General features: G+C 35.5%; 2 protein-coding genes across 2 annotated transcripts in view; one reads left to right on the forward strand and one right to left on the reverse strand.

Annotated features, from left to right (window-relative positions):
• The window catches only part of LOC149789760 (uncharacterized), a 70,738-nt gene that overhangs the window by 24,127 nt on the left and 20,493 nt on the right, over window positions 1-26,118 (forward strand). The gene's annotated exons all lie outside the window — the stretch shown is intronic.
• LOC149789761 (uncharacterized) lies at window positions 22,356-24,205 on the reverse strand. Its single transcript, XM_089971765.1, has one exon. It carries the CDS (start codon window positions 23,622-23,624, stop codon window positions 22,452-22,454), a length of 1,173 nt encoding a protein of 390 aa, XP_089827891.1. The 5' UTR covers window positions 23,625-24,205; the 3' UTR covers window positions 22,356-22,451.

The following is a 26,118-nucleotide window of genomic DNA, read 5'->3' on the forward strand; positions in this document are numbered from 1 at the left end:
GATTTTGATCTGACTGGATTCGCTTGTGTTGAATCATTCGAGTTTAATGAAAATCTTCACCAAATTTGTTACGTTTGGTTTGGTAGAAATTTTTGTGAAAAACGTTGGGCTCCTATAGTTTTATTACGATATATGCTAGATTGTGCGGTACTGACATCGTTGATTGTCAGTGAGGCAATTATATCATATCACGCGCAGAACGAAGTTTGGTTGGCCATGCCAGATTCTATCAGTCTCGATGAAGTTATTAAGGAATTTAAGGAAAAATGTCCTGGTGTTTCCGAAGATGATATTATCAAAGAAGCTCCTAAAATTCTCGAGATTAAACTTAAAAATAACGAAAAAACCGCAAAAGATCTCGGTAGAAGAATTATAGGTAAATTTACTCAGGGTGGTGCATATGATCATAAAAGACATTACGCACGATTAATTCTAGACAATGCCGAATACGATTTTATAATCGCTGATACAACAACGAGAAAGATATTTGTAAATCGAGAAAGTGTTTATTTATCCGACGGAACAAAATTGGGTACGATGGTTAGTTACATAAATGATGTCTCTCCACAGTATACTCATCTAAGATCTTCTATGTTGGCTTATGTTTCTATAAATTTATTATCGATGATTAATAGATTTCCTGAGACCGCAGTCAGAGTCGCAACAGATTCGTTTTATATTTCGAGTAAATATTTAGAATCTGTTATGGAATTTATAAGTGGTGATGAACGATGGAGTTCGTGGAGAATAAAAAAGGAAATATTACACAATTATGCAGAATCAGCAGGTAATAAAATATCAGAAATGTCGAAAGCGCCGTCGGTGAGTGATCCAATAACTAGATATAAGACAGTATATCTCAATGGACCTAGATGATGCGGCAAGACGACTCGAGCAATTAATGTTTTTAGAAATTCAGATATGATCGTGCTGACACCCACACATAGACTTGCACGAGAGATGAAACAACGGCAAGTACAATCGTGCACGTATCATAGTTTCTTTCGGTGGCGCGGGATACATGGACTCCTGAACGAATGGGAGAAAAATATATACCTAAAATAATTATTTGGGACGAGATATGTACGGTGTCATTAGATATATTAAAAATGTTTCTTGATTGGTTGTTGACGAAAAATACCGCTATAATAACGTGTGGCGATCATGGTCAAACGCCGCCTTTTGTTGGACCATCTCCAGATGATTGGTTAAAACAATTCGTTGATTATTACGAAGAAATAGATGATGATCATAGAGCTCTTGATGCAAATTTAAAGGAGTTTAAAAAAAATTAATCAGATTACAATCAAACAAAATTCAGTGTGAAATAATACTCGGAGTGATCTCAGAGACCTCAATGAACGATTTTTTGAATTTATGGAGACCCAACGATTTAATAGTAGCAAGCAGAAAAATAATCAGAGACGCTTTACAACAGCAGTTATTTCAGCTGCATAAAGAAAAATACTCAGAACTGCCCGTTCCGTTATGTTATATACCATCAGATACACGAAAACAGAATATTAATGTTGATATTCCAAGGCAGACTGAGAAACAAAATCTCGTATTAAATGATATTGTCGCTGTTGATATTAGTGTTGTCGAAGATGCATTACGCGCTGACAAATCTCCATGGATGTTGCGATACGCTATGACGATCCACTGTCTCAGGGATTAACTATTTCTGATACACGAGTTTGTATTGTAGACGATCGTATCGAGTGGTCAAATTTAGTCTATTTAGCGGTATCAAGGGTTAGAAAAATATCTCAGTTGCGGAGAATTATAATTCCTGAAATCGTTAATAAAACCAACATCATCATCGATGATGATATAATAAGAAAAATATTAATCGGATACAAAGAATCTGATAAAAAAAAATAAACTCGACTTTGATCTTGATGTTGAATTTATTATTCAGTTAAAACAGCAGCAGAATAATCATTGCGCAAGTTGTAATTGTATAATGCTGTGGAGGTATTTGAATAATGATTCAAGACAATTTACCATAGACAGAAAAGATAATAGTCGCGGTCATACACGAGAAAATGTGAAGGTGACCTGTCTCGAGTGTAATCGACGTAGAGGAGCCAGCGCCTTGGGTGCTAGTTAAGTGATCGCGTTGGTAGTTGTGTATCCTCGGGAATTATTTGTAGTTGTTCACGTGTAAATCCACGTTGAGGAACAGTTAAATTAAATCTAATCTGTAGATTGCAGGTCTACCTGAGGATCTTGTCACGGTGGATATTTTGTGTGTGGTAACACTTCAAATAGGATCAGTCGCTCTTTTTTTACCACCTTCAAGTTCACCTGGTTCATATAAATATCTAACTGTAACATCACCCAGTATTTTTTGTTTTTCCATATCCTTTCGTTGTATTGGCATATTTTTTTTGTAATTGCATTAATGGGTTTCATGTTGATTGTTCGTGTAATCTCATTATTTAACGCAGTTATCACACTTGGTAATCTTGCGACCCATTCGCGAGATCTTTTATCTTGAATAAATTCCTTCGCGTATTGATATCCAAATAACCGCTCAGCAAGTATTCGATTAAATCGCTCAACAATTGCCTGATCACGGTGAATTGCACTATATCCTCGTCGTATTTTGGTATCATGTCGTTTCATCAACGATGATACTGGACCAAGAAATTCCTTACCAGGATCAACCTGTAGCAGCTGTGGCCATCGTAATGGTCCTCGTTGATAAATTCGTTCAAACGCATCGGCTACTTCAGATGATGTTTTCGTTGATAGCGGCTCTGCCTCTTTATACCTACTTGCAACATCAACAACAGTTAACGCGTACTTGTATGTTTTTCTACGTACAGTATCATATGGTAAAAATAAAATATCTGCTTGATGAACTTCATTAGGAACATTAACATCGAAATACGCGTACTGAATTCGTTTCGGTGGTGGTAGGTAAATTTGCCATATCGCTTGCCTGGATAACCACGCTTCAGCAGTAGAATGTTTAACCGCTGCTGCATCGGCAAGTTTACTAATTGCTACTCTGCCTCTCCAGTATCCTCTTGGACTATAATAAATTGATTCCATTATATATTACCAGCCCCAAGCGCTAATTTACCTTTCATCGCAGATCTTACTAACCAATTAACTTATTTTTCTCTTATATTTTTATTTTTTATAGAATTTAACGCATGAATTAATTTAACATCTGCAATATGCCTGTCTTGTAGACTTTCACTTTTATAAACTACATCATGAGCCTGACAATCTCGATCAATATCGTTTATAGGATACTCACCTGGTTTTGGTTGATCCTGATTATCAAGTCTGACAGCAAGTCTGGTACCAGGACCGCAATAATTATATCCTGGTAGATGTTTTTCTCCTGGGCATTTAGCCCATGGAGCACCTGGAAACTTTGACATCATTTTAGCAATATCACCACCGCGCTTATTAGGTAAAAACGAAAATTTCTTTCTACCACATACAGAACATTTTCCACCATACGCTATTTTTTTATTTTTTGTTGTAACCGTAGCTAAATCAGTAGTTGGAGTTTTAACTCTACAAAATAAACAATATAAATTCATATTATAAAATATATGGATATAATTGATTTCTCAGCTACTCGGCGACGAAAGCCAGTTAAACACCACCCTGCGTTACCAAATTCCATCAGAATGATTATCATAGGACCATCTGGATCGGGTAAGACGCAATTATTACTTAACTTGATAATGAGATGGTTGAAATGGGACAAATTATATTTCGTAGCACCATCCGTTGATGATCAGAGGTGTTATGAAGTATGAAAAGACTTTAACGAAAATGCAAGGTTAATAAATGACGGTGAAAATATTATTGATTTTATAACAGATATTGATGAAGCACCGTCCATAGATGTTTTAGACGGATTTATTAATAAATTAGTTGTATATGATGATGTGATGCTAGATAAACAAACAAATCCAGCCAGGATATTTTCTCGTGGCAGACATAAAAATACAGATGTGATCTATGTTACTCAGAAGTATACACAAATTCCGAAAGTGATCAGAGATAATTGTAATATTTTAGTTGTGTTTAATGGAGTAGACACACACACGATGAGAAATATTCATCAAACTTGATGCAGCGGTGACATGGATATAATTAAATTCAGAAATTTCTTTTCACGAGTGCAAGCTACTCCGCATGGATTTATAACAATAAATTTGCACGATCATAGAACAAGATATGCACGTGTCAGCTAACGGAATACTTTCCTTATTGACATCATTATCAAGAGCTTTCTTTGCCATAGCTCTGGTAACTGCACAAGCTGGAAATACATCAGGGAATTCTTTTTCAATCGGCTCGACTTTCTGATCCAAGCAAGACTTGTCAGTTACAAATGTATTAACCACAACCTTGTATCCAGCTAGATCGGTGCCTGGTAATAAATGAATGCCCTAACGGCTAAAACAGAGACTGTTATGACTGTCATGGGTCCTGAAACTAAGATTGATGACAAATGTACACAGTGGACAGCAACATTAACAAAACCGCACTCTACTCTCTGAAAAAAAACACTCTCATTAAAAGAAGACTTCTCAGAAAAGGCCAAAGTACCTGACAATAAAAGATTCTGAGAAGCTCCTGTGTCCCTTAAAATTGTAATAGGGATAGGATTGGCCGAATCACTCAAGAGTGATATAGAATCCGTCGATATAAATGGTTCATAATTCTCCAAAATCAAATCAGACTGGGGTTTGTTAGACCCAAGAAATGTATTGCTTTCAATACATCACCGTGACCTTGACCTCTTACAAAGAAGAGCATTTTGAAAGGTATGTCTTGATTCTGATGCTTATTTTTCAATTTGTAGCAATCAGAAATAACGTGTCCTTTTTTCTTGCAATAGGTACACGTAGGAAGAGTCAAGGACTTTGAATCAAGCTTCTCTGAAGTTTGATTTAAAGTTGTGCCAGTTTGAGTTATACAAGGGCTTGATTAGGCTGAAATACTTTTCTGCTAGAAGACTGTTGAATAGAAGTCTTATTTACAAAAGAAACTTATGAGTTAAAGAACACTCATCGGCAGCGCGAGCAGCATTTTCCTAGGTTGCAATATGATGATCCTCAAAATAAGTATTAATGTCACTATTGACACAGTTTTTGAAATCTTCAAGTAATACAAGACGTTGTTTGAGACTTTCATAATCTCGTTCAACTTTCTTGGCTAAGCACCATCTATCAAATAATTGCTCTTTTTCTCCAGGAAATTCGACATGAGTTTGTCCAGCTTCATTTTTATAGTTTCTGAATTTTTGCCGATGAGCTTCATAATCCCTTAGAATGCATTCTTTAACTACATCATAGTTACCACTTTGGTGAACTGTCAATAGATATCACTAGTCTTACTAGTGAGTAGACATTGCAATAACAGAGTTCAATGCTCCATTGGCCACTTCTAATTTTCAGCAATTTTTTTTTCTAAACGAAGAAAATATCCGTCTTCTTCTTCTTCCAGAAAAGTAGGTACTAACTTGATATTTTTTAAACCATCAAAAGTAGGGGAGTGTTTTTCCTTTGTCAGCTCCAATTATTTAATTCGAGTTCGAAATACCGTCTCTTCTCTCTTGCTTCCGAATATAATTGCATTTGCTTTTCTCTCTCCTCACTCTTCTTTTGTAACTCCATTCGTCTTACTTCAATCTCGTTCTGAAGCTGCATTCGTTTTGCTTCCATCTCTCTTTCCATTTTTATTTTTTCGATCTGAAACTGAACCTGTGTTATCTCTGATTCCAATGTTTTTAGCTGTACTTCCATTTTCAAAATTTCCAACAACTCCTGAGTAAGATGAAAATGAATTCTCTACTTTGATGATATTTTAGAAAATGCGTTCCGATTTCACACAAAAAATAGAAAAACTAAGACAATTCAATTTTTAAAAAAAACTAAGTTTTCTGAAATATTCTATCCAAAATTCAAAATCATCCGGGACGAGCCTCCAAAGATCTTATGTCACTTGTTTAGGCTCGAATAAGCAGTAACACAAGAAAGAGTGAAAACAAAAAACTTGAAAAATATACAATAATTTATTTCCCTGGAAATTTCTGTAGAAATGGTAAAACATTAACTTACGGTTTTATAGAATCAAATAAAAAAATAATCCAAGAATATTCCAAGAATAAAATTTTAGTAATCCTAATGACAAAATGTTCTACTGATTTCACGTTTGAATCCCGACGAAGAATCTAAGAAGAAAGGCGATGACGTATGCTGCAATCTGTAGTTTTGAAGTCTACAGTTCCTTGTAGAAGCAATGATTAAATTCAAATAAATATATATTAAATCAGATATAATTAAATCAAATATACATAACAATATAAAGTATGTAAATACCTTTATGTAGTCAAGGTCAGTCACATTTTATATTGGATATGTCATAATCCAATCATTTACTCTTTAAAGCAGTTTTGACAAATAAGGAATACATCTTTATATTTTAACTTCTCAGTTACATTTTAGTCTTACTATCTGGAACTTGGCAACCTCGTTGCCACCTGCAAGCAGTATTTATGTGTTGTCTACATTAACAGTGTTTATAAGGCTAAATTCCCCAAAATGGCATGCAAGCATTATGTAACAACTTGGAATAACCCTCATAGCAGTGTGATATAACCGTAATGGGTTATATCAACAGTCCCTTGAGACATTTAATATCTTCCTATTAGTCATGTTAGGCAACATCTCCGATCTAAGTCTCTCCTTCAAAATAGTCTTTTTTGGACTAAATTCCCCAAAAAGGCAACAACTTTGGAAAAAAACCAGTATAAGCTTATAAATATAAACCTACAGGACAATAGTAGCAGTCCTTTGAGATTTGTAATACATTCCAAAATATTCATTGTTTGTGCTACATCTCCCAACAAGACCTTTCCAGCCTGTAAATCAAGCATTCTAGGACTGAATTACAAATTATTACATGCAAGCATCGTGCAGTAAATTGAAATAACCCCAACAATTTCTTTTGGGCAATAATACCAAGATCTTTAAACTTTAATATCTTCCAAATATTTCTTTTCTGAATCCAGTCTCTTGAAGACTTTAACTGCCTTTGATATGGTCCTTGCATGGTTAAATTTCCAAACAATGGCGTGCATATATTGCGAAACAAGTCCTATAATTGAAATATAAGATTATGGGGCAATGGTGAAAATTCCAGTAGATCTTTAATATCTGCAATACATTCGTTTAATGCAATATACCCCCGACCTTTTCTGCATTTAAAATAGTTGGAGGGTTTTCAGGACTAAATTCCAAAAGAGGATATGAAAGGAAAGCAAAATGCACCAACTTGAAATAATCCCCATAACACTGAAATATAATTATGTAAGGCAATAGTCCATTTTGACCTGTTACATTTTCTAAATATTCTTTTTCGTTAACAAATCACTTTTATACCTTTAAATGAGTAAACTTCCCAAACTGGCATGCAAGTACCATGTAACAGCTTGGAAAGATCGTCACGACTGTGATATATAACTCTTTGGTGGATAGTACTAATCCCTTTATATTATTAACACATTTTAAATATACTTTTCAGGAAATGACTCTGTTTAAAATATCGGCAACAGTTTATAGTAAGATTCATATTTGTGAATGTTTTTAAATGGTCATATAGGATTTTTCCTACATTAGAGCTATTCTTTTAGGACTAATGCATGAACATTTCCTTATACATCAATGAACAGGTAGGTGTAACCTTCATTATTGTGAAAATATGAAAATGTTCTTCAGTGATAATTTGTTACAAATAGTTACGTGCAACATTATTACGCAAACAAATATAATACAAAATAATATCACTGTTTAAATGATAAATAATTAAATTAAGAACAAGAAATACACAAATCAAAATTTAAATATTGTGTTACATATTTGTAAAAACTAAGATTTCAAGTACAAATATTAAAACTGCTCTGGTGGCGTAAATGGTTAGAGTTTCCACCTCGGATGCAGGTGGTCGCGGGTATGAACCTCGATTGAGTCATATCACAGATTTATAAAAATGTTACTTGAAACTGTCTCGCTTGGTGCTCAGCATTTAGAGGTTAATGCTAGGACTGGTTGGCCAGGTGTCAGACATCTTTGCTAACCAAGATTCCGATAACCCTATCTACACCTTGCGATACCGATCAGTTATTTCCGAGCTTCGAGTCTGTGAATTTCATTGGTTTCTGTGTCCAACCACCGCAGCCAATCAAAATTAATTTGTTCAGATTTGAACACTGTTCCTACATGACCGAGACAAGGGTAGCAAACAACTTGAACGGAATGACAAATAAGCAATTTTCCAGTGTCGGTCCGTGTTCGCACAAATACCTCTCGTGGCCTCCCTCTGTTACATAGTCATAAGTTCAATTTTATACTTACAAAGTGTCCTGTTAAGGTAAATTGCAACCACCGTTTTGGCGGATGTACAATGCACCACGCTATTGGCTAGCTGTCATTATATACTAAGGGAGGCATCACACGAAGTCCAATACATGTCGCTAGGTCAATGCACCAATATGGCTGTTCGATCCATCAAGGTGTAGATAGGGTTATCGGGACCTTAGCTAGCAAAGACCGGCGTTAGGAAAGATAATGTGACCTGGTGAAACATGATGCTACATGTCGGCAGCATAACGTCTCAGTGCTAGACATGACTATAAACTGCCACACTGCATATATCTAAGCGATATGACTGCATTGTTTTTCAATCTACGTTACAAATCCAAATCCCACATACACACCATATACATTATATATATATATATATATATATATATATATATATATATATATATATATATATATATATATATATATATATATATATATATATATATATATATATATACTTGGAAACTAATATTAAATAGCGGATTAGTAGAGTAGTATTTACACAGACTCTTTATTCTTATTCTGATTGTAATGTCAAAGTACGGAACAGCCATACAAACACACCTGTACCTATGAGAATTTCAAATTCCAATTTGTTGTGTTTGATGCTAGAGAAATGGTTTATTCCAAGTTGGACCCAATGACCATTGAAATTTCTCGAGAAAGAACAAAACAATTTGAAATTCCATGTTGTTACGCGCAATTTCTCGAGAAAGGGAGTGAGATATTTCTACCACAATAATATTCCCAAGAGGTTATTTCAATCCCAGCCATTGGACAATTGGACCCCAATTCGTGTATTTTTAAAACAATAATTAGTACATCGCTAATGGTCATTCTCACTAATGATATGATTATTCATTGATGTCTGCAATTAGAGATCATACCAGCATATGGCTAAGTCGTCAAAATCAGATGTCAACAGTTGATAATAACTAAAGTCCCTTTTATTAAGTTAATGAAAGCACCCTAATTTGAATAAAAAGGAATCAAATTTACAACAGAATGTAAATTTGTATTAAAAATATCTGATGTTTTAAAAACAATAATTAGCGCACTACTAATAATCATTCACACTAATCACACGGTTATTCGTTATTGTTTGCAATTAAAGAATAAAAACAAACTGCTAAATCGCCAAAAAAATGTATCAACAGTTCATTATATTTCAAGTTACCTTTATTAATTTAATAAATGCACGCTCATTTGAATGGAAAGAAAAAGTTATGAAAATTAAATGCACCACATGCTGTACATTTGTTTAAATGAACCGAAAATGTTTATTACATGCCAATTTTTATTCTAAGTTTTAATAAAGGTGTTTGGTATACTTCTGTGTAAATTAAGGATAAATTTATAGTAAATTACCTATTTATTGTGACATTTTGATCGGATATACTTTGGTATAATACTAACTGTACTATGTTAATTGTGATAAAGGTGTTTAATACTTAGGTACAATGCGATAGACAAATTTTGTCCTCTCCAATTTGCTTTGTCGTGCAATATACGCGGGAAATGACAGCATTTCAGATGCGATACAGGTAAGTGCAATGGTTCATTATACTTTTATTCTGTCTGTCCTTCATCCTGTCTGAAATATTTTTTAAAACTTTTTATTACTTATTTACTAAATAATGAATTGAACTTATTGAATAGCATAGGTGTGGCTTGTGTATTCATATATTTTAGATATAAAATGCATACATAATGATTATCTTCCTTCAAGCTTACCAACTGAGCTTAAAGTTAATAGCCAAATATGCTTTACAATAAATAAATACTACGAATAAAGATGCATATAAATTTTGATAATATTTAACTTTCCAAAACACATTATATATTTTATGATTAGTAGTATATGACAGAAAGAATACAAAAATATTTCAAATGATTCGATATAGAATTAAAGGTTTTATAAAATAAACCAAATCTAATTCTTAAAACATTCAAATTATTCCACTGTGGCTTTAAACGAAAATCCTTAAAATGTAGTGCACAATTTTTTTTACCTAAAGCAAAAAAAAAAAAAAAGGCTAACAATGTGAAGCCTTGAACCAAACTATTACCAAAGAATTGGGTGGTTTTACTTATATTGTGATCTCGGGCATCGAAGAATGCGAGTTCGCTCACATATAAGTGTATATCGGACTGGCTGAGCCAACATCCTAATTTATTTAATCAGTTTGATATGATATTTTGTGTCCTGTTACTGAATTAGCAAACGTGGAACACCGGAGGGATTTTTGCATTATTTTTATTCAATGTTAGACTATTGCTGCATTTAAGCAACAATCAAAATCTTTATGAAAATGATACAAATTTGAATTACAACAATAAAAGATTGCATTTTGTAAAACTTCATTGAAAATTCAATCTTGACACGTATATTACGTACATAAACGTTTATAAAGCATTTATCCGTGATGCTAACATATTCATTACCAACAAGGATAAAAGAGTATGACTTATTCCTTTACATCTTACAGTTTTCAACTTTGAATTTGGCATTCCGTTCTTTGGATTAATGCACGGTATTCAATCATTTGTGACTTTAATGAGACATGAATAAAACAAGTGATTGAATACATTTCTGTTTCTGATACCTTATACACTATAGCGAGTATATATTTTCTATAGAGTTAAATCAATTGGTTAGAAAGAGTGAAAATCCTTTCGGTACTAGAACTGCAGCGTAATAGTCTTCTTTTAAGTATACATCATAAGTGAACTTACTTCTTTAACCATTAATATTGTTGATCTAAACTCCATTTAAAATCCTCACAATATACATGAGCAATTTATGCGTTTGTGTGTAAAATTTGAACGGCTGAACCACTGCCACTGGTCTTCGTTGTAAATGATTGATCTTGTTTATGGAACAAAAACGATCACTGACCGTGTTGCATTATTATATGACCAAAAACAAAACAATAAGCAAAATAAATTAAGCTGGGGTCGCCTTGTCCTGGGCTGGAATTGTCCTTGTGGTTGAAATGTCTTAGGGTCGACATGTCTTGGGGTTGAAATGTCCGAGAGCCTCGAAAAATGTGGTCCGACTATAAACACTACAAAGTCGCACAAAGTCATGCAAAATAAAACAAAGTAAGAAAAATTCAGACAAAATCTGTTTCCTCTTGCTTGATCTGTATACATTTGTGTGCTTTGTACTATATTATCAATTATTTTAACGATATTGTAATTAAAATAAGCTTGCTTTAATGTTTTGGAATGTAACATTGGAACAAACGCACCCTTAGTTGTATTCCTTTATTTCACACATGCCAAAATTTATTTATAACGCATTAACGAGTTATTTCCCAAACTAATTGGGATACATACGGTACTATTATATATTCCTTTTGTCTTCGTTGACTTTCTGTTCTCAGAATCGTTCAGTATTCTACGATGATGAACACCAAGATATTGCACGCACGAGCACGTTTCGTTGAATAAAAATAGCATAGTAATTACAAACTACTTTGTAGACAAACCACTTACACTAATGAAGCAGACATTAGGTTTCAGGTAATTATAAATTTGTTCGTGGATGAGATAGAACAGCAGTTTCGGCTATTTGAAAGAAGAGATGATAAAGTGAACAATGTAGACGAGTTTACTGATTCACAAAAAAAAACCACGTTGAAACAAGCAAATGATGAACATGATATTCGCAGTGTGCACAATAAATGTGTGAGACGCATTATTAAAAATACCATTATGATCATTAAAACAGTTATTTAGGGGAAATCTTTGTTACTTTCGTTAATGGAATGGCCAAAACTCTAACCAGTGCACTCTTAACATCGAAAATGAGACTGAGGGTAAAGGCTATATCTATCAGTGAAAGTACTACATTTATGGGGGAATAATGCAAACGAAGGTTTTCGAAGAGAATGATGGGTCTCAGAGCCGCACACCAGCTTCATCGATACATACGTTTAATATAATGTAAAAAAAAAAACTTGATATCGTATGATAAAGGCAGATTAATTATGGCGAAGTGAGAAGCGCTAATGCTTTACTATTAAAAAGTAAGTACTATCACAATCGGCAGATTATAACAAGTATTATATCTAATTTCATTTTATTTTGCATGTGCGTCCGTATGTGTCAATTAAATATTTATTAACGTTCGTAATCATATAGTTGTGATGTACTTTCATCAAGAAAGATCAACCCTAGAAAGATGTATATACACTACAAATACTGAATGCAAAATCACATGAAAATGTACTAATTTATTTCAACCAAATCATTAAGATTCTATCTATCTATCTATCTATCTATCTACCTACCTACCTACCTACCTATCTATCTATCTATCTATTTATCACACACACACACACACAAACACACTGTCGCATTAAGTCCATTTTTGTCATATGCTGGGTTACATTACTGCCATATTATATCTGCCATTGTTTTAGTAAATATTTATATGATACTTATGATGCATAATGCTGTTATAATATTACTGTGTATATGTCATAATGGGAAACAACTAAGGTCGCAACTCTCAACCAACATGAAAACATCCTTTTAAAAACTTTTAGTTTCAATATTATCATTATACAGCAAATCTGTACAATACAAAACAAAAATAAACTGATTTTGTCTGACTTTTTGATGTGATATGATTTGCATCACAACCTTCTTTCCATTTCTTGCTATGAGAAGGGATTACTCATAAGTTAAGAAATGTCTTTGCCCATATTCAGAGAGAGAGAGAGAGAGAGAGAGAGAGAGAGAGAGAAAGAGAGGGAATTCAGACTCTTTAACAAGGGTTTCACTAATAACCGTGACGATACGACTACATCTTGGGGAATGAGGTACGGAATCGCTGTGAGAAAAAAAAAAAGATCTGTTCTGACTGGAGTAACGAATTCTTTATTGATATATATAATGTTAAATTCTAAAGATACATTTATAAAACCTTTATATTTAAAATACAATAAACAATAAATACATATAAACTACTTTCCCATCGTGCTTACCAACTTCACTAAATATAATGATTGGTAACTTTTAGAATGTAATATATATATTTAAATGTCAGTTAACTTTATGATATCCAACGAGTATAAAATTCAATAGTTGCGAATAATGCAACGATCATTTTGAAGAAATTTATCGTGCAAAAATAGAATACTAATTTGGAATAGGTTACTAAACATTACTCAATATTATTTAAATAATCTTTTAGCTGCAAATTAAATCTAAACATGAAGTTGGTAGCAAATTATTCTTTTCCAAAAATACATAGCACAAATACAATTAAACATTCCATTATATTATAATATAAAATATAAAAACTCACAAAAATGTTGGAAAATATGAACTTTATCGTCAAAGCCTAAAATATTAAAAAGTACACATTCTTTAAAGAAATTTGCGAACGCAGGCGATTATTACCTGTAATGAAAAAACAGAGCTGTTCTGACTGGAGCATCGAATTAATTCTTCGTAAGCCTGATTCGCTATTTATACAGTTTTTCGTTTGCTCAGTGTTAGTGAGAACATGCCCTTTGAACTTTTCCATGGCGATCGTGTGTATCATCTGCGCAACGCATCCAATATTGATATAGTAATAATTTGCATGTTCTGCACCTTCCCTCCAAATCTAAATTGATGTCATTTAGATACGAGCGAAATGTATTTTGTGCTGACAATTGTTGATTTTTAGTTACGAGCAAAATGTACTTTGTGCTGATAAATGTTGACATTTAGTTACGAGCGAAATGTATTGTATATTTTGTGTTGACAATTTGTTGATATTTAGTTACGAGCGAAATGTATTGTACTATTGTACGAGTTTCTGCACCTGCTTGTGAAGTGCGATCTTTATAAAATATCATACAGTTATATTATACAGATATATAAATGGTATCTCCATATATTTTAGTTGAAAATTATTTTCAATATAAATTAATGAAAAATTACTTTTAATACAATTTAGATTAAATTTAAATCGTAATACTTTTACTTGAAGGTTCTGTCCTAATATTTGTATGATCCTTTCTGTGGTCTGTTCCAAATTGTAACCGATTCGGCCTATACACAGATATGTCCGTTTACTTAAAGTAAAATCAGTAAGAGTGGATGGGAACACATACTAGAGAAACATGTCTGTTGTACGTGGAATTACAGTGGCTCATATCGTTGCTTACACCTGAAATACATGTACTATATAATAACTACAGTAAATGTATTTCTGGTGTAAACAACGATACCAGCCACTGGCTATGGATTGCTACAGAAGTACAGAATGCTGGATACTGGAGTAAAACCATTTAAGTGTGAAATATGAGCTAAAATATTTAATCACAGTGGACATATAAAACTCCATATAAGGAAGCATAAAGGAGAAGAAAAAAAAAACATTTAAGTGCGAAGTTGTGCTATATAACGTATAGTAATAATTGAAATGTGATAGGCACATTAGGATTGATCCTGGAGAAAGTCATATAAGTGGTGAAGTATGTGATAAAATGCTTAATCAACACTTGAAACTCACACGAAGATCCATCCAGAGAAAGACCGTTTAAGTATGAAATGTGTGATCAAATGTTTAATAAAAGTGGAAATTTCGAATTGCACATGAGGATTTTCATACAGGAGAAAAACCATATACGTGTGAATTGTGTAATGAAATGTTTAAAACTACACATCATGATTGATACTGGAGAAAAACAATTTAAGTATGAAGTATGTGCGAAAATGTTTATTCAGTGTGGACATTTACAGCGAAACATGACAATTCATATCCGGGAAGAACCATTAAATTGAAGTGTTTGTCAACACGTGTTTTATAACTCAATTATCTGTTCACATTTTATCAAATTAACACATTTTAAATTGGATTTGTGTAACGTTTATTCATCTGATGTCATTTGCAATGTAAATACAATATAAATAAACCCACCACCACTAATTTCGTCTTCTACTGCCGTGGCACATCGGATACATATCCGTTTCCAAACTACCCTTTTGCCCCGTCGAAATTAGCATCAGCGAAGATTGGGTGACTTATTAAAAAATGGAGGTGTTTGCCAAAATTTACTACGATACATCCCATACTGCAGGTTGCGGAAGAGTTCAGAAGTTGTATCGTGCTGCCAAAACTCGACTGAAAAGTCTCCGTTTACTTCAAGTGCAACAATGGTTGCAAGAACAGGCCACCCAAACTTTACACAAGCCCATTCGACGAAAATCTTCCAGACGTCGCTCCCGAGTGGAGGGATCTATAATCAATGGCAAACCGATTTAGGTGCTGTCTCTCATTTGGTCACCTAAAATCGTGGCTACAAATATTTGTTTTGGTCATCGACGTATTTTCCAAATTTGCCTGGGACGTGCCGTCATATGTTTCCTCTTGTTTTCCTGAATTATCAGGGACATATTTTAAGACGAAGATAAGGTGTGCAAAATACAATAGAGAGGGAGAGTCTTAGTGTAAATATATGTTTTGCTGTTTGCAGGTATTTCAAATTACTTGGATTGGAATTATTTCAAATTACTTGGATTCAAAATGATTAATTCTGTTATATTTCAGGAAAATACGTGTGTTCATGTAAAATCGTTGAACAGGGAGTTATAGTTCTTAAAAATTATTCAGCTATAAGAAACCGGAGTGATAATTCTTGTTCCTACAAGGAACTGTATAATTCAGCACTACATATTTCACCATACGTCACCGTCTTCCATCTTGGATTCTTCATCTGGGTTCGAATTTGAAATCAGATGAACATTTTGTTATTAGGACTTCAACAATGTTATTCGTGGATTATTCTTGGATTATTTTTGGATCTGATTCGATACAAACCGTAAGTTCTTATTTTTTCTCTCACTTTTACATGAAATTTTAAAAACTATTTTTCAAAGTTTCATGTCTTTACTCTTTTTTGTGTTACTGATTTTTCAAGCCTAAACAAGTAGCATAAGATCACGGAAAGTCTTCAACCGGGTCCTCTTGGAGAGAATGAAGGAGGCCATCCACCCACAGTTACGAGATGAGCAAGCGGACATCCGGCAGAACAGATCTTGTACGGACCAAATAGCTACTCTTCACATCATAGTCGAGCAATCGTTAGAGAGGAATTCTTCGCTCTGCATCAACTTTGTCGATTATGAGAAGGCATTCGACAGTGTGGACCGAGAGACATTCTGGAAACTTCTTCGCCACATGGCATCCCAACCAAGCTGGTGAACCTGATCTAGAATACTTTCAACGCAATGTAATGCAGAATCATTAATCAGGCAAGGCTGCTTGCTGTTGCCATTTCTCTTCCTTCTCGTCCACCAATGTACGGAGAAATGGAATCCAGTGGATATTGTAGAGGAAACTTGATGACCTATACTTTGCCGATGGCCTAGCACTCTTGTCCCATAGACAGCAGTAAATGCAGGACGTACTGGCGGCCACACCAGCACAGGTTGGTCTCAACATCCACAAAGACATGACCAAGATCTTCAAGATCAATTATGTCAGTAACAATCCAGCCATACTGCAGGGAAGTCCCTTGAAGAGGTGGAGTCCTTCACGTACCTGGGCAGCATTATCAACCAGCAGGGTGGCATAGACGCAGACGTCATGTCAAAGATCGGATAGGCAAGAGCTGATTTCATACAGCGCAATAAAATCTGGAGCTCCAAAGAAATTCCCTTGACTACCATGATAAAACAGTTCAACGCCAACGTGAAGTCAGTCCTACTGTATGCTGTAGAGACATGGAGAACCACCAAGTCAACCGTAAATAGTGTTTAGACCTTCATCAACAACTGCCTATTACGAAATCTCCAGATCCGCTGGCCAGACACCATCAGCAACACCAACCTGTGGTAGAGAACTTCCCAGCTTCAGGCAGAGGACGCGATCATGAAGAGAAGGTGGGGTTAGATAGGACACACCCTATGTAATCCGCCAACCAACATTATTAGACAGGCACTGAGGTGGATCCCTCAAGGCAAGCGGAGAAGGGGACAACTAAGAAACACCTGGTGACGCAACCTTGAGGCAGACATCGCTAAGATGGGTCACATCTGGAGTCAACTCGAGGGGATGGCACAGGACAGAAGTCACTGGCAATCTTTTGTCGGCGGCCTATACCCCAGCAGGGGTGACAGGCAAAATTGAACTGAACTGAAATGATGTATTTTAATAATGTAATTTTTTGGTTAAATATCACTATAATGAACTTTTATTAATATTTTTTGGCATGTATGTAATAAAAGGACACTATAAAGGCGCATATGTACCAATTTTACATTCACACAACACTAAAACAAGCATGTTTTAATCAGAATATTGTCAAAATAAAGTTTAATATAGTACGATGCACACAAATATAGAAAAATAAAGACATTGTTTGAATTTTCATGAATTATTCTAACTTTGTATAACTTTGCATGACCTTGTCTGACTTTGCGGTAATTAGTAGGACCGCATTTCTCTGGGCTCTCTGACATTTCAACCCCAAGACATATTGCCCCCAAGACATTTCAACCACAAAGACAAGTCAAGCCCAAGACAATTCCACCCCAACTTAATGTTGTGCTTTTTTGTGACGATATAATAATGCAACACGGTCAGTGACCGTTTTATATATATAAACAGGATCAGACAAATACAACGAAAACCAATGCGTCAGCCGTTCAGATTTTACAAACAAAAGAAACATACCTCGCTGCATGTATTGTGAGGATTTGAACTGATGGTTACAGCAACAATATTAATGATTCAAGAAGTAAGTTCGTTTCGGATATATAATTAAAAGAAGAAAAATACGCAACAGTTTTAGTATCAAATGGATTGTCACTCTTTCTAACAAATTAATATGACTCTATGGAAAAGATATACTAGCTATAGAATACAAGGTGTACAACTAAAAAAAAAAAAACAACAACAGAAAGGTATTTAATCGATTGTGTCATTCATGCCTCGTTAAGGACCCAAGTGATCAAATGATATGCATTAATCTAAGGAATGGAATGTCAACTTCAAAGGAAATACCTGTAATATGTAAAGGAAAAAGTCACACTCTTGTATCTTGATTGGTAATATGTAAGTTAAGCATCACAGATACATGATTTATACAAATTTGTATAATTAATATATGAGTGAAGATTGAATTTTCAATGAAGTTTTACACAAAGAAATTTTTTATTAAATTATTGTAATTTATTTTAAAAACAATTTAATTATATGCCTAAGCATCTGAAACATTTGTGTACTCTTTCTGTTTACTACTAATCATAAAATATATTGTTTTGAAAGTTAAATATTATTAAGAATCTATATGTATCAGTAGTCAGATGTCTTACTAAGATTTTAAAACTAGGAGTCCAGGACTTCCATTTTTGTAAAAACACTGACATGGCTCTTGTTTGTCAATCAGAGTATGTCTGAATTTTGTCAATCCAAGGAAGGTCTTATTCAAAGCAGTAAGCTAGGCATCACATACTTCTTACATCTGACTATTGTCCCACCCAAACTATCAGTTCTAACAACTTAACACTCTCCTGAATTTCTTTATAATCTTCGCGAGTTTTCCACTGAACACCAAATTACTCATTCAAGTCTAAGTCTCAACATGTCTTGATTCCAAGGTCACGTGCACTGCCTTTTCTGCTACACTCATAAATGAACACAATAATGAAAGCTAAAGTTGTATATTTTATATATTGTTATCAATGACCAAATATACATCTCTTGGTCTTTCTGCCTCTGAATTTAAGCACTGCAACTATCAGTACATTTTCCCACCCAGCTGCCAGTCAAAGCCTTTGATCTTGCCGCCCAACTAGTGCAGCATGTTCTGTTGACGTACTGTTATAATGTCGACATGTACATGGGTGGGTGGATGGCTTTCAGCCACTAAATTCTGTCGTTGTAAATATCAGCACAGCTAATTGATCAACACTTTCCTACACAGCATGTGGCTCAAGCATGACTGGAAAGCCTTTGAATTTTGCATAATAAAGGTATATGCCCCAATATCAGACGATGATGACGCGGATGTGGAAGACTTATATGATCAGCTACAAGAAACTGTATCAAAAAAAGATATTCTGGTTGTGCAAGATGATTGGAATGTCAAGATAGGTGAGGACACTTGCATGAACGGAAAATAAACATTGTGGGCGCTGCTGCAATGCATAGGCAAATGAAAGCGGACTGGGGCTCCTTAAATTCGCTAGTTACAACGACCTTATGCTGGCAAACACCTTCGGCCAGCCCGAAGTATTCAGAAGATGGACATGGCACAGACCAAGCAGAGACCATCACAGTCAGATCGACTACATCATGGTGAAGAGGCGCCTACAGTCAAGTATAAACATGGCCCAAGCTAGAAACTTTTCCAGAGCGGACATAGGACGTGACAATGATCTGGTATTGATGACCTTCAGGCTAGATTTAAAGAAGGTCGAAAAAGAGAGCCACACGAGAAACAAATTTGATCTCGAGCAATTGAAGGATCCCGAAGTAGCAAAAGCCTTCCAGACAATGATTGGTGGTAAATTTGCACCGATCACTATCTCTGAGTTACAGCTAAGGTTCTGAACCTGCGTGACAAGGGAAGGTAAATTTAGACGAAAAAGAACGATGCAAAAGGGGCAGAGCAGTACAAGACAGTCAACAGGGATGTCAAGAAAAGCTTGAAAAAAGCAAATGAGAACTGGATAGAAGAAATGTCCAAAGACATCGAGGGAAACTTGAAACGGAAGAAAATCAGGAAAGCATACCAACTAGTCCATGTTCTAACAAGCACAAAACTGAGAAAGCTTGCCAGTAGCTTCTCGAGGGTTGGTGGTTCTTTCCGGGGATTTCCCTGGTTCTTCCTCCACCATTAATACTGGCCGCCATATATAGCCTATCTTATGTTGAAAAATGGCGTTAAACCCTACAACAACAACAACAACAACAAGCACAAAACAACGCTGGGTTATCTCCTTACACGACAAAGCCGGAAACTACCTCACAGAAGAAAACGATATTCTGAAAAGATGGACAGATTACTGCACAGAACTTTACAACCACCAAGCCACAATAGATCCAGAGGTACTGAACGTCCCTCCAGCAACTAACAACAACAACCACCCTATAATATGCGAACAAGTATAAGCCACAGTGAGATCATTTAAAAAGTGTAAGTTAGCAGGAGTGGACAACATCCCAACATCCCAGCATGGAAGAAGTAATGATATAGCGCCCTCACAAACATCTGCAACAAGATCTGGCAAACAGGGGTATTGCCATCGCCATGGACCCAATCACTGATCACACCCTCCCCAAGAAGGGCAACTTGCAACAGTGTCAAAACCACCGTACAATTAGTCTTATAAGCCATCCAAGCAAAGTCATGTTAAGGATACTGCTGAACAGTCAAACACAGGCTTAAAAAAAAATTGCTGAGGACCAGGCGGGGTTCAAAGCAGGGCACAGCACAACCAAGCAGATCTTCAATCTCAGGATATTGTGTGAGAAGTACCTCTAACACCAGCAAGATCTATACCACGTCTTCGTGGATTTCAAGAAGGCATTTGACAGGGTAGGGCATGCAGCCTTGTGGGCTACAATGAGACTGTATAACATCAATGCCAACCTCATCACAGTAATAGAGCACCTCTATGACAAGGCCACCAGTGCAGTATATTTCAACAGCAGCATAGGGGACTAGTTCAGATTGACAGTCGGAGTCAGACAAGGCTGCCTGCTCTCTCCCACACTATTTAATATCTTTCTGGAGAGAAACATGGCAGATGTGCTTGATAAGGGACAGTCAGCATTATAGGCAGAACAATAACCAAGTTACGTTTTGCTGATGACATTGATGGACTAGCAGGAAATGAGCAAGAATTAGCTAGCTTAGAAGAGAGCCTTGGCAAAACTCTGCAGCCTATGGTGTGGAAATTAGTGCAGAGAAGACCAAAATGATGACCAACAACATCAAGGGCATCATCACTGGCATCAGGGTACAAGGTACAAGGCTAGAAAGTCCACAGCTTCAAGCATTTGGGGGCAACGGTAACAGATGAAGGATCGATGACTGAAATACTCTCCTGGAATGCACAAACAACAGCAGCACTAACAAAAATGAAGCCCATCTGGAAGGACAAGAACATCGCACTCAGCTCAAAAGTAAGACTCATGCACTCACTGGTGATCTCCATATTCCTCTATGCCTGCAAATCATGGACCACAACAGCGGACTTGGCGAAAAGGATACAGGCTACAGAGATATTTTTCCGAAAGATCCTCTGCATCACATACAAAGACCATATCTCCAATGAAGAAATATGCCAAACGATAAGATAAGCCATTAGGCCACATGATGACCTCCTGATCATAGTGAAGAAAGGGAAACTGCAGTGGCATGGGCATGTTTCACGATCATCAGGACTTGCCAAGACAATCCTAGAAGGCACTGTACAAGGAAGAAGAAAGAGAGGCAGGCAACGAAAGAGGTGGGAAGATAACATTTGAGAGTAGACAGACTGGACACTGAACAACTCAACAAGGTGGAAAATCAAGAGGAATGGAGAAAGCTGGTTGATAGGTCTTGTGCTGTGCCCCAATGGCTATGGGACTGATGATGATGATGATGATGATATATATATATATATCATCATGATAAGTTAAAAGCTTATAAATTCAGAATACTTATATACATACATACATACATACATACATACATAACATACATACATGATTCTTCATCCACCCTGGGGCAACTTCTCAAGATACGTTGGGGTAAGTTCTCCATGGGGCAATTTCACAAAAGGCATTGGTTCTCCATGTACTTTATCTAAAGTTCCACTACACACTACAAGTCCTAACAAAGCCACACAAAGTCTGACAGATTCATTCGAACTCAACCAAGAAAAGACTACAAATTACAATGTATTTACATCGTAATGATACTGATGAATAAAAGTCAGACCAAATCAGTTTGAAATGATTGCTTTATTTTAAAATACTTTGATAAAATACCATATTTTTGCTTTTCTCATTGAGTTACCAAACATATGTTGACAATCATTTTACTTAAATGGTTTTTCTCCAGTATGAATCCTCATGTGAAGTTTTAAATCTTCACTCTGAATAAACATTTTATCACACACTTCACACTTAAATGGCTTTTCACCAGTGTGAATCCTCATGTGTAATTTTAAATGTCCACTCCGATTAAACATTTTATCACACACTTCACACTTGAATGGTTTTTCTCCAGTATGGATCATCAGGTGCTGTTTTAAAGGTCCATTCTGATTAAACATTTTATCACACACTTCACACTTGAATGGTTTTTCCCCAGTATGAATCCTCATGTGCAATTTTAGAACTCCACTATGATAAAACATTTTACCACACACTTCACACTTGAATGATTTTCCTCCAGTATGAATCCTCATGTGCAGTTTTAAATGACCACACCGACTAAATATTTTATCGCAAACTTCACACTTAAATGGTTTTTCTCCAGTATGAATCCTCATGTGAAGTTTTAAATCTCCACTCTGATTAAACATTTTATCACACACTGCACACTTAAATGGTTTGTCTCCAGTATGAATCCTCATGTGCAGTTCTAAATGTCCACTCTGATTAAACATTTTATCACAAACTTCACACTTAAATGGTTTTTCTCCAGTATGAATCCTCATGTGCAGTTTTAAAAGCCCACTCTGATTAAACATTTTATCACACATTTCACACTTGAATGGTTTCTCTCCAGTATGAATCCTCATGTGAAGTTTTAAATATCCATACCGACTGAATATTTTATCGCAAACTTCACACTTAAATGGTTTTTCTCCAGTATGAATCCTCATGTGAAGTTTTAAATCTCCACTCTGAATAAACATTTTATCACACATTTCACACTTATATGGTTTTTCACCAGTGTGAATCCTCATGTGCAGCTTTAGATGTCCATTCCGATTAAAGTTTTTATCACACACTTCACACTTGAATGGTTTTTCTCCAGTATGGATCATCATGTGCTGTTTTAAAGGTCCACTCTGATTAAACATTTGATCACACATTTCACACTTGAATGGTTTTTCTCCAGTATGTATCCTCATGTGCTGCTTTAAATGTCCACTCCGATTAAACATTTTATCGCACACTTTACACTTGAATGGTTTTTCTCCAGTTTGGCTCCTCATGTACTGTTCTAAAACTCCATTATAACTATACATTTTATCACACATTTAGCATTTATATGGTTTTTATTCAATATGCATCTTCATTTGCAGTTTCAAATCTCCACTCTGATCAAACATTCTATTTCACACTTATATGGTTTTACTCCAATATGCACCACCTTTAAATCTCCACTCTGACTAAACCTTTCATCACATACGACACCAAACTTAAACTGTCTTTCACCATCATGTGTTTTCATCTGCAGCTTCAAATCTCACTTCTGTTCCAAGTCACACATTACATACTTAAATGGTTTTCTGCTGGATCACGTGGATGTATCCTCAGTTTCAAATCTCCATTCTAATTTAACATTCCATCAAATAGTTCACACTTATATGGTTTTTCTCCATTCTTCTTCTCCTCTCGCTTTAAGCTTCCTCTATGAATAAATGATTTATCACACATTCACACTTAGGCCATAAACGGCTTTTTTCTGTGGTATCTAGGATTCTGTGCTTCTGTGGTCTTCAGCGTAGATCAAACACTTTTCACTAGCACTTATTCCATGTGGCCATTCAACTTTAAATTTTATGGACATGACTAGTCAATTTATAATAGACCAGTAATCCACTCTACAAGTTATGGAAGAGTCCATTTTCGATACAGCAGCACCGATCTTGTTCGGAATCGTTGTTGTTGTTGTCACAGGTGCTCGACGCGAGCTTGGTGTTAAGAAAAAACAAAACAAAACAAATCATCTAAAGGAAAAAATCATACAGCGACAAAAATACCTTAGATTACCCCCATGACCCGTTCTGACATAGGACCCTCTCTATCATAAAAAATAAGAGAGAAGGTACGGAACTTCCAAATACTTCGCTCCACCCATGACCCTCGATTTCCTTCTACTGTTTCCGTCTTTAACGGCACACGACCATACTGTATGGCTTGTTTTACTTCTGAGATATTTTTCTATCCATCAAGCCATCATTGACTTTTCTGCGTTGTACCAAACTTAAGTTACGGGCTCCGAAACGTGCGATTTTCGCTAGGTTTTTCATTGTGGACACTTCCGTGCTCCTATGATAATAAGTATAACCTTTTGAGCCAATCATATTTCGGCGTTGACGCGTGTGCCGCATAGTTTACCTATTTTGAAAATAGAGTCAGATGTACACAATGTATGTGCAGTGAAGAAGACAATGTCTAATTCTTGCATGGAACAGGATTCCTAAAATTGAATCGAGTTAATGGTAAGTTCAAAAACTTACTTTAGCATCTACCGCTGTTCTGTAATTCAAGAAGGGTTGCACCATAGAGTTGAAAACATTGTCCATATCGCTCTTGTCACCGGTTTTTACATGAGCACGGATGTGTCCACAATGAAAAACTGCGCGAAAATCGCACGTTTCGGAGCCCGTAACATGGTAAGGAAATCCTCTTTATTGTCGTGATGTATGCGGTATGATAGAGAAGTTCTCTTCGTTGTCTTGATGTACGTATTGTGTCTGTTAGGGAAGTCCTCTTTCTTGTTTTGATGTATGCGTTGTATATGATAGGGATGTCCTCTTTATCTTGATATATGTAATGTGTATGGCATGGAAGTCCTCTCCATTACCTTAACATACGTCTTGTATAGGGTGGGGAACTCCACTTCAATTTATTGAGCAATGTGTTGTATATGGTAGGGAAGTTCTATTCATTGCCTTGATGTATTTGTTGCATTTGATAGGGCTGTCTTCTTCATTATCTTGTTGTACTTGATGTAAATAGTAGTTGTGACAATGCAAATTTTTGTAAGCTGTTATTGCAACACATAAGTGCCTCGGTCAGTCTGACACAAAACAAATTAAATTGAATATGGACTAGATACCGTGTAAATCGTTCAGCAATGGTTTAGCATCCCTGGTTTATGGCGTAGTTGATGTTAACTAGAATCCTTTGAGATACCGGTAAGAAAAATAGAGATGCTTTTTAAATTTGGGTCTAAGCAGCGGACAAATGGCAAAGTATCAGGCCATCTATGGACAATTTTGTGCTAGTTAAGCCAAGTTTGATAACGTGAAATTTTCAACGAATTGGTTTAATAAGGGCAAAATAGAAAATTATACTGGGAGTATATTTACCATTTGACTATTATATTAATTTAATCCTTGTTGGCTAAGCAAAATTAAGGATTGTGTGTTTCAGAGATAAAATTAAATATTTTTCTTCGGAAAAATAGTCAAAGTTGAGTGACGCGGAACTTAAAGGTAAAGAGAGATTATGCACCATAAAAACGAGAGAGTCTCAGACAGCACAAAGTAATTGTCTCAATTTCACGCAATTTTCATGTCATGAGTTTGTAATTATTGGTTCGAATTTTTATTTGTTTTAAATTCATACATAAATTTTCCTTTGCTGAATTCAGAAGATAGTTGTTTGCGTTCGTTCTTGTGTCCTGCTTGTTTTTCCTGGAGGAACTGTTCTCTGGTGATCTAGTGCAAAATCACCCGTGGGAAGGGATCGTGACATGGTCATGCTATATAAATTCTTGAAATCGAGATAGAGGATGTATGT

The sequence above is a fragment of the Sinohyriopsis cumingii genome, chromosome 10 (assembly GCF_028554795.1).
Source record: "Sinohyriopsis cumingii isolate HCF-2022 chromosome 10, ASM2855479v2, whole genome shotgun sequence".
NCBI lineage: Eukaryota > Metazoa > Mollusca > Bivalvia > Unionida > Unionidae > Sinohyriopsis > Sinohyriopsis cumingii.

Bases quoted from the DNA above. Each gene is read 5' to 3' on its own strand.
- LOC149789761 (XM_089971765.1), bottom strand. From the start codon at position 23,624: ATGTGTGATAAAATGTATAGTTATAATGGAGTTTTAGAACAGTACATG.